General features: G+C 36.3%; 1 protein-coding gene across 1 annotated transcript in view; it reads left to right on the top strand.

Annotated features, from left to right (window-relative positions):
- stx3a (syntaxin 3a) overlaps positions 1 to 8,645 on the top strand; it is a 13,849-nt gene extending 5,204 nt beyond the window's left edge. The window contains exons 5-10 of the mRNA XM_028453959.1: positions 2,435 to 2,505; positions 2,601 to 2,709; positions 2,778 to 2,851; positions 5,129 to 5,263; positions 6,177 to 6,287; positions 8,568 to 8,645. Of these exons, the coding sequence (XP_028309760.1) occupies positions 2,435 to 2,505; positions 2,601 to 2,709; positions 2,778 to 2,851; positions 5,129 to 5,263; positions 6,177 to 6,287; positions 8,568 to 8,645 (578 nt within the window). The remainder of the gene's footprint in view (positions 1 to 2,434; positions 2,506 to 2,600; positions 2,710 to 2,777; positions 2,852 to 5,128; positions 5,264 to 6,176; positions 6,288 to 8,567) is intronic.
- The last annotated feature ends 2,164 nt before the right edge of the window (positions 8,646 to 10,809 follow it).

Below are 10,809 nucleotides of genomic sequence, written 5' to 3'. Positions count from 1 at the left end.
CACCTGTACGTCCTGTTGTTGACGCTGATATAGACATACTGTAGTAGATTGACTTAGGATGGTCTATTCTCACACACTAACATACACGTGCACACATAAATCACACAAACACTGATATGAACCAGTATACCGCCCACCCTATAATGATAATAAATATACATATATATCCCAGTACTGATCAGGAGTTAACGTCCGATTCTGATCGAGTCTGAAACCACGTGATCGGATCGGGACATCTTTATTATTATAGTCATCTTAAAAATAGAAATCCTGGTTTTAATCACTAATAAAATGGTTCAAAGTGACCAAAAATGGTGGAAAAGGCGGTGAAATGGGATTTTAAAAACCACAGAAATTGGATAAAAATTACAAATTAAAGTGGACAAAAACAGACAGAAAAAGTAGTAAAAAGAGATGAAAGCTCCAGAGGCGGCACCCTAAGGCTGCAAAGTTTGCTGCTGATCACATGGACAAAGATAAGACCTTCATGAGGAAAGTTATGTGGTCAGATGAAACCAAAATGGACCAGCAAAGTGTTTGGAGGAGAAAAGGTGAGGCGTTTAACCCCAAGAACACCATGCCTACCGTCAAGCATGGTGGTGGTAGTATTATGCTCTGAGGCTGTTTTGCTGCCAATGGAACTGGTGCTTTACAGAGAGTAAATGGGATCATGAAGGAGGATTACCTTCAAATTCTTCAGGCGAACCTACAATCATCAGCCCAAAGGTTGGGTCTTGGGCCCAGTTGGGTGTTCCAACAGAACAGTGACCCCAAACACACATCAAAAGTGGTCCTGGAATGGCTAAATCAGTTTTAGAAGGGCCTTCCCAAAATCCTGACTCAGTGCTGAAGAAACAAGTCCATGTCAGAAGGCCAACAAATTTAGCTGAACTCTGTCTAGAGGAGTGGTCAAAGTTTCAACCAGAACCTTGTGATGGCTACCAAAAGTGCCTAATTGAAGTGAAAATGGCCAAGGGACATGCTACCAAATATTAGCATTGCTCTGTGTTTATTGTTGACCCAGCAGATTTGGTCACATTTTCAGTTGACTCATGATAAATTCATAAAAGAACCAAACTTCATGTTTTTGTGATAAAGAAGTATGTGTTCCAATCACTCTATCACAGAAAAATAAGAATTGTTGTGTCAGAAATGGGAGTAATGTAGCAAATATGTATTCAAAAGAGCAAAAATATGGCAAGAAAAAGAGATGAAAATAGGTTAAAATATGGTGAGTTTGGTGTAGTTGCAGAAAAAGGGTAAAAAATAGTTGAGAACCCCTGGTCAACAGAGAAGCCCAACATGTATTTACAACAAGCCAAATAAATATGATGAGAGCTTTAACAGAATGAGAACAAAGAACACAAATTACAAGAACAAAAAACAGTAGAGATCAATTAAATTGAACCTTTTTATTTTGAAATAATATGTACAGCATAGAGCAAAGTTACAAAATATAACACATTTATAACATGATCCCAAGGTTGAGAACCTCTCCATTAAACCATGAGTGTCTCCATGTGTTTAACTCCATTCCCACAGAGACACAGGCAGTGGTAGAGGAAAAACCATGAGAAAATCACAAACTGGTCACATCTCAAACCATAGATGGAGAACCAGAAGAACGAGGACACAAAATATGAGTCAGAGAAGAAGAGAAAGAAAGAAGAACAGCAGTAATCACACAGAGACGAGATCAAACCCACAATGACTGAGAACCGTTACCTGATGAAGCTGTGTTCATTAACTGTAGATATGGGAGGGGCCACTGTGTCACAGCAGGGGCCACAGAAATGTGATCGCATCTAATCTGAGGGCCACATTATCAATATTTATGTCAGGATTTAGAATAATGATCAATCAGAGCATTAATACAGTGTGGATAAAAAGTCTGTGGTTTAGTTGTGTCATCAACTCATTTTGTGTTTTTATCATTTTCTGCCTTTGTGTTGTTGTTTTGTGTGTTTTGGGAGTCATTTTTTGCATTTTTTGAGTTATTTTGTGTATTTTTTCTGTTCTTGTTGTCATTTTGTGTATTTTCTGTCATTTTTGATTTGTACTTTTTTGGGGTTGTTTACTGTATTTTCTTGTCATTTTGTGTAATTTTCTTAACAGTTTGTGTGTCTTTGGAGCTATTCTGTAATAATGTGTTGTTTTTGTTGTCATTTTGTTTGTTTTAGTGGTTGTTGTGTCTGTCTTTGTTGTTATGTTATGTTTTATGAGTCATTTTGTGTATTTTTCTGTGTACTTTGTGCATTTCCCTGTCAATTTCTGTGTTTTGGGAGTTATTTTGTGTATTTTGTTGAGCTTTATATGCCTTCCAACTTCTTGAAATAACCGCCAGTTGCCTATGTATAAATTATTATATATTTCATACCATGTTAGCTGGTACTCCAGTTTGTATATAAAGTCATTAATAGTCCTTGTGTTTCAGGTATTGAACGCCAACTTGAATCCAACACAGATGAACGAGCCTCAGCTGACCTCAGGATACGTAAGTCCCAGGTCAGCAAATACTTCTCTTTCAAAGCTTCAAACTGAAACCATATAAAACACCAAATATTCATTGGTTAACTGAGTGTTTTCACGTGTGTTGACAGCACGCCATTCTAGCTAAGAAGTTTGTGGAGGTGATGACGAAGTACAACGAAGCCCAAGTTGACTTCAGAGATAAAAGCAAAGGACGAATCGCACGACAGCTTGAGATCAGTGAGTGAAAAACTGTTTCATGTTCCATCTTAAAGGTTATCATTGATCTAACGGCTGAATGTCCACAGCTGGGAAAGCAACGACTGATGAAGAACTGGAGGAGATGTTGGAGGGAGGAAACTCTGCAGTGTTCACTGCTGGGGTAGGACACAGATACACATGACTGGAATCAGGGTTTTTAACCATGGTGGGAAATTATTCAATCTCATCTTATTTGCCTAAAAAACATTTTTCAAAACAAATTAATAATAGTGTGTAAATATTACCATAGTGCTGCTGTGAGAAGTTACGAGAGACTTATGGTTTAACCAACTGTCATTCATAGTCATAGCGCCACCTATTGGTAAAAGGAAATCATAGACATTATATTTACACACAACACTGTAGGAAAGTTTCTGATATAATCCTTGAAAATGATCAGTGACGTGTCAACACTTTAACATTTCTGCCACACCCCGACATGCAACACGCCTCAACGTGCACCACGTTCCGACATGCGTGTGGTTACGAGAACCCGTTCATCGCTGCTTGCAGCTTTAAATGTGATTGTACTTTTAGTTAGTTATTTTTTTCAGGTACTTGATAAACCTTTGGTTGAAACACATCTTTGTGAGCTTCTCACATCGCAACCCTGTCTATCCTATCTGACCCAGGCCTGAGGGTGTGCTACACCGTTCCACCGCTACCCCGATCGCAAGAAAACAGATGAAAAACAAGTTTTGATGAACAATGACCAGGCCCACGGAACGTCTCCACGCCAAATAGCACGTACCACCATCCCGAGATCTTAGTGAAATGACTCGGTTCCACTGGGTAAAACAAATGAAATTGTGCAACGTAAAATCGTAATGTACTTTGAATTGCCTTTAAAACGATATATCACACAACTATGTTCCAATAAAGTTAGAAAATACCAGAAAAGGACCTGCCCCCCCCTTCCCCTTTCAAAAAGGTCTCCAAGAGGCTCTAGAGATCCGCTCATAGAATATCCATGTCAAACATTAACGGAGGAGTAGTCATTTGAAGAATGGGGCCCCACGTGGCACATAGGTAGTAATGGGTCCCATTCATATATTGGTATATGTCAATGATTCGATACCACCAACTGTCACAATATTTGACTAACAAATAAATGAGAAAATGACTTTAATGGAAATTGCCGAAAAAAGGGGGGTGGGCCCCCTGGGCCCCTAATCAAATTGTGTGAGTCATAATCATAATCTACGAAGAATTATCTTAGAAACAATATATTACACAACTATGTTCCCATAAATTTGAAAATTAACAGAAATGGGGGTGGGCCCCCTACCCTATTTAAAAAAAAGGACTCCAGGCGTCTCATCAAATTCATTCATAGAGTATTCATACCAAAGTGATTCTGATCTAACGAGAACTAACAAAGGAGTAGTCATTTGAAAAATGACGCCCCCATGACACGTACGGGGTATTGGACCCCATTTATATATTGGTATGTGCCAATGATTCAGGAAAACCAACCGTCGTAATATTTAACTCGCAAATAAATGAGAAATCGACTAGCTTCAATTCATAGCTATCGAGTAGTGGAGTAGTGATCTTATCTAGTGGACACAACAACAACAACAACAACAACAACAACAACAACAACAACAACAACAACAACAATGTCAGGGCGTTCAGAGTCGGTAGCCCAGCATTAAAAAAACATAATTCACGTTATGAAACAAAAAAATTAATCTGACTCATTTCTTTTTCTCTCTTCATAATTATAACAGACAGACAGACATGGTTGAAGAGGCCATGTAAGCACTAATATTTCAGGGTGTGATAAACCATGGACAGAGTCCATCCTAATCTAAACCAGTTCAGGTTCATCTATATTGAGGACATTTTTACTGGAACACAGGTATGTCTTCAACGCTCTACTCTACTCAGACTGTATCTAGAGTACTTACAGTGCTGTACCATATCACGTTACCGTACCTCATGATGCAGTGGTACAGGATAGACCAGAGCAGCCCAGGTTTGTTGTTGTCTGGTTTCCACCAGGCTGTTCTGGTCCACAACTGCTTCACCAACCATCATCCATTAAAAGTTGTGTACTCGCCCCGTTACTCCTTATTTCTGAATCCTATATGGACTTTGCCTGGAGATTGTGTATTTATGACCATCAACCACATTCTACAGGAACCAATGCTTAGTGAGAGAAGACGTTGCTTGTGATGTTGATGAGATCCTGTGGTCAGACCCCAACAGACGATGGATCAATGTGTTTGTCTGTGTTTACAGTAATTTGTTGTTTTTTTATTTTTGTTTTATTTCTGCTTTAACTGAATTTTCTGAACTGTAAAATACATTACTGTAATTATTTTGAATTGAGTATTTATGTGTGTGTGTGTGTGTGTGTGTGCGTGTGTGTGTGTGTGTGTGTATGTGTCAGATCACAGAGTCAAAGATCAACCAACAGGCCCTGAATGAGATCGAAGCTCGTCATAAAGACATCATGAGGCTGGAGAGCAGCATCAAGGAGCTCCACGACATGTTCGTGGACATCGCCATGCTGGTTGAGAACCAGGTACACAAACTAGGCTCCTCCCCCCTTTCATTATCATCTTAGTGGGACTTTAAATAAATAAACCAGGTTACAGAAGTCCTCAGACATTATAATCCAGGGTTTTTCAACCACTGTGCCGTGGGAAATTATTCAATTTCTTTGTTTTAAAAAACATTTTTGAAAACAAATTGATCATGTTGCGTAAATATTCCATAGTGCTGCTGTAAGCCCCTCCCCCTCCCACAGACAGACAGTCAGTTTCACAGCAACTCCTGACCTCAGCTGCAGGTCAGACCCCCATGTCTGGAAATAAAGATTAACATTCATAAAAATCTGGTAAAAATACACAATAACAACCACCATGTGATGTTTGCTCACTATAAACACCACATATGGTGTTTGCTGAGCTTTAGGACGGATATACTGACTCTGAGGAGGAACAGAGGAAGAGCTCATTGTTCATGTTAATAAAATAGATTCTGTTCATTCTAGAACATCAACATCCCTCCATTACAGCCTTTGGATCAAATCTGACACTATTAATGTTTAATAATACAGAACACAAAAAAACATGTATTATTATTATTATTATTATTATTATTATTATTATTAATGATCATAGTAGGAGTAATTACTATAATTAAAATATATTCATATACAGTATATTGTATAAATATAATGTAAAATTATACACTATAAAATATACATAAAATAACAAAATAATATTTAACAGAATATATTTCAGTTGTAGTTCTAATAATATTTAATCTTGTTTTGAAGTTACTTTTATCCTTCTTACATATTTCATATGTAGCATCATAGCACTAACAGCAGCTAACAGTGTGTGTGTGTGTGTGTGTGTGTGTGTGTGTGTGTGTGTGTGTGTGTGTGTGTGTGTGTGTGTGTGTGTGTGTGTGTGTGTGTGTGTCCTCAGGGTGGGATGATTGACAGGATTGAGAGCAACATGGACCAATCAGTGGGCTTCGTAGAAAGGGCCGTAGCTGACACCAAGAAGGCGGCCAAATTCCAGCAGGAGGCCCGCAGGGTGAGAACCGTCACATTAGCGTCACGACGAGCTGCTTTTCTGTCTGAACTACAGATCATGTTATTCTGATTCTTTGACGTTCAGTCAGAGGGGGCGGAGCCTCACCTGTCATCATGTAAAATACTAACAATTATTAGATAAAGTTAGTCTGTTCACCGACTGATCTATACATTAGTTTTCTGTATGATTTAAACATTTTTATGGTCAAAATTGTTGAATTACATTTCCTGTGTGAATCCATGTAAACAGAGTGGGAGGAGTCACAGAGCAGCTTCACCTGTGACATCACTGAATCAGCCAATCAGAGCAGCCTGTTGCTTTCTCTCTTAATATCATGAATCAACATGTTTGATTAATCTTTCACTGACACAGTGTGTCTGATAAATGTAATATATGTATTATTTATCTATAAATGATCAGTGTGAGTCAGACTGTACCATGACTCACAGACAGGGGGCAGTGTTCAGCACTAAGGAACCGGATCTTACACAAAATGACCGAAAGTAATACCTAAAGCAACAAAAAAAATAAAGCAACAACACGAGCACACAAAACGTCAAAATTCACAAAATAACTCACAAAACCACAACAAAAACACACAAAGCAACTAGAAATCACACAATAACAACATAAAGACACAAAATGACAGCAAATATATTTAATGCAACACAAAAATGGAACAAAATGACAATGAAAGTCAAAAAAAAAACCACACACAAAACGTCACTCAGTCACACCCACTAATCAGACCCCCCCCCCAAGAAAAACATAACCAAAAAACATATACATTTTATTTAAAATGTTTTTTGACCTTATAATAAAAAATGTTGTTTTTCTTGCTATTGTATTTTTAAAACATGTGGAATGGATTAAAGAATAATTCAAACCTTTGAAAACAACTGAATGTTCTAATTAAGGTAAAAATTTCAATATAATTAGAATCAGAATGTTTTTTGTACATTATATTCAAAATTGTTCCATTTTAGGTCAACAACATACAATATATGTGGCTCAGGTGGTAGAGGGTCATCTTCTGATCGAGAGGTTGGGGGTTCGATCCCAGTACCTGACTATGTGTCGAAGTGTCCTTGGGCAAGACACTGAACCCTAAGTTGCTCCCAGTGGTCGACTAGTGCCTTGCATGTCAGTCCTGTCCCACTGGTGTGTGAATGTGAGAGTGATTGGGTGAATGAGCTGATATGTAAAGACTGTTTCAGTGGTGATAAAGCTCTATATAAATCAAGTCCATATATGCAAGAAAATGTTCTTGCCAGTGTTTAATGTGTAAATCATCAGGTCCCACAACAAACGCCACGTGTTTTCTCGATGTCACAGTTCACATCGTATTGAGTTCCTCTTAAAATCTGCTACGTACTGAGATTTACCCATACTGGGTTAGACTTATAATTTAAGAAAATAAAGTTACATTAGGTTAACTGTTTTTTACTGCAATGTATATTATAATCATGGTTTTTTGGAAAATAAATTATTTACTTTTGTATTTAGTTTTATTATAATCATGTTTTTTCTAACATGTGCTTTATTTTTATCCAAACAGAATACAAGTAATAATAATAAAAACTGCATTGAATAAATTATAAAACATATTTTTAATACAAACTTAATACACCTTTCCTGCCTCGTATATTGAGCAGTTGTACATTTTTGTACAAGAAAAGGAGCCATTCAGCACTCGTCAAGGGGCGACAGTTCCAACTCTGGTGTTTCGTAGACGGCATGAAGAAGAGAAGAAGAGCAAAAAATCGAGACTTAAACCATTAAACCAAACCTTAAATTATTTCTGACTAGAACACCAGTTCTTTGCATCAGACAGATTTTACTTGGGTCAGCATTAATGAGCAGCAGTGGATCCTGGTTGTCTGTATTTACATGCACATTTTGACTGAAAAAGCTTTTAAATGATCCTGAATGCTTCACCTCATATAGAACTCAATGGACTGAAAGGGACGATTGGCGTCATCAATGACGTCATTTCAACATGACGACGCACAGAAAACTAGTCCCAGTTTTAAAAGTTGAAAAAATGAATATTGTGCAAAATAGTGTGTTTTGTTAGACAAAGATCTACTCTTAAGAACATTTCAAAGGTTTTAGGACACATTAGTAAAAACAGTGGAGGATCACTTTAAATGAAGTGGAACATGTGATTAGCTCCAGCTTTATCGCTTTGATGATGTGGTGCTGAGGTTTGGATCTAATAATATTGATAATATTGATGATATGAATAATAAACTAACATTGTTTTTCCTCTGGTCTCAGAAACAAATGATGATCTTCTGCTGCTGTGTGATCTTGGCCCTCGTCCTCGGCTCCTTCCTCTACAGCTTCATCAAATAGGAAACCATCATCATCATCATCATCATCATTATCATCACATGTTTGTGTCAGACCTAAAGTATGTACCGTAGTAACATACACACACACGGTTATGGTTTCATTTTTTCAGACAACTTTTCATAAAATTTACTTTGATCTCCTGACATGTTTCGACTGTCAACTGCCAGTCTTCCTCAGAGGCGTCTGTTGATTACTTTGTGTCTAATATTTGACACAGTTTTGTCAAAGACTTCCCCGTAATAATTCCAGCAAGTTAATTTTCTCTTCATGTTGAATCATATGTTAAGGTTTCATTTATTCAGGCCAGGGTTGGGATCAATTATAATTGTAATTGTGTCATGGATAATTAATTACAACTATGGCATAATTGTAATTGGAACAAAATACAGCTGTTGCTGTTGTAATAACTGAATTGTAATTTCAGATCAGATATTTGACTTTGTAACTGTAATTGGCAGTAAATTATATAAAAACTGTCAATTACAATTTAATTAAACGCAAACCTGGTGAACCATGTCTTCCACATACGTAATTAATAATAATTATTAAATGATGTTTCCGATCAAGTTTTCCCACTACCTGTCACTTCTCTTTAGGATCAATTTATATATATATATATATATATATATATATATATATATACTGTATATATATATGGATAATTGGATAATTGTAACTGAATAATGTAATTGACCCCAACCCTGATTCAGGCAACTTTTTTTCAGGAAGTTTCTTTTGATCTCCTGACATGTTTTGACTGTGAATTGCCAGTCTTCCTCAGAGGCGTCTGCTGATCGCTTTGATGTGTCCAAACATTGGAAACATCAAAGTGATCAGCAGCAATTATAACGCATGAGACACGTTTGAACCTCACAGAAAAGTTATTATAATGCTAAAGTTTCGTTCTTTGACTCTTGTGGTCATTAAAGAAATCCTTTGATCATTCTCATCAACGCTACATGTTATTAGGTCAGAGGATTATTGATTACTTTGAGGAGTCTTTGTGATTGTTGATGAGTTTAGAATGCAGTAGGATTGATTATGTGAGTTTTCAATGTAGAAACGTGTGTGTTCTCAGGTTTTAACACACACACCAGGATTGGAGTCAATTATTATTGTATATAATATTTGTAGCTGAGGTTATATAATTGACTTTCTAATCGTAATTACCATGAAAATTCTATAAAAACTGTCAATTATAATTTACTGCTAAACTGGTGAACCATGCTACAGTTCTTGTACAGTTCTACACATGTAGTTAATAATTATTAAAATATGTTTCATATCAAGCTTTCACACGTTACCATTTAAAAATAATATATAAATCTAGGGATATACTGCCACAAAAAAGGCTCAGATGCCCACATCATAAATAATGAATTATGAATCCTAACACGGTAACCAATAGATATGAAATAGATTAGATGATAGATATCAGTTATTAGTGTATTTTACAGCTGATTTAGGACCTGTTAGCGTTAAAGATGCTAACAGGAAGCTAACACAAGAGGAAGGTTAACTTTTATGAGGTTATTTATTTCAGGCTCAGTAATTGTGATTAATTGTAATTCAACTTTAGTAATTGAGAATGTAATTCTAATTTACCTTCAAGAAGATAAAAAAATAATAGTAACTTAATTGTAATTGGAGAAAATGCTGGGCACTGTAATCATAATTGAATTGCAATTGAACATGGATAGATAAAGATGTAATTGTATTGAAAAATGTAATTGAGCTCAACCCTAATCCAAAGGAGGAAAACTGCGTCTGAGAACCTTTGGTTGATGTCAAACTCAGGGTTGGGCTCAATTAAAATTTTCAATTACAGTTACATCTTCAATTATCCATGTTCAATTACAACTCAATTTTGATGACAAATTAAAATAAAAATGATACTTTTTTCCCTGAAAGTCAATTACAATTACGTTCTCAATTATTAAAGTGAAATTACAAATAATCCCACTCACTGAGTCTTTAATAAAGAACCTTTATTAACTTCCTCTTGTGTTAGCTTTCTGTTAGCATCTCTAATGCTAAAGGGTCAGTTTGACCCATGTCTTAAATTAGCTGTAAAATACACTAATTAATATTATTTATCATCTAATTAGTTTATCATCTATTGGTTTCCATATTAGGCTTCATAATCAATTACATTATTGGTATT

The sequence above is a fragment of the Gouania willdenowi genome, chromosome 1 (assembly GCF_900634775.1).
Source record: "Gouania willdenowi chromosome 1, fGouWil2.1, whole genome shotgun sequence".
Taxonomy (NCBI): domain Eukaryota; kingdom Metazoa; phylum Chordata; class Actinopteri; order Blenniiformes; family Gobiesocidae; genus Gouania; species Gouania willdenowi.
This window is presented reverse-complemented; position numbering and strand designations above follow the sequence as displayed.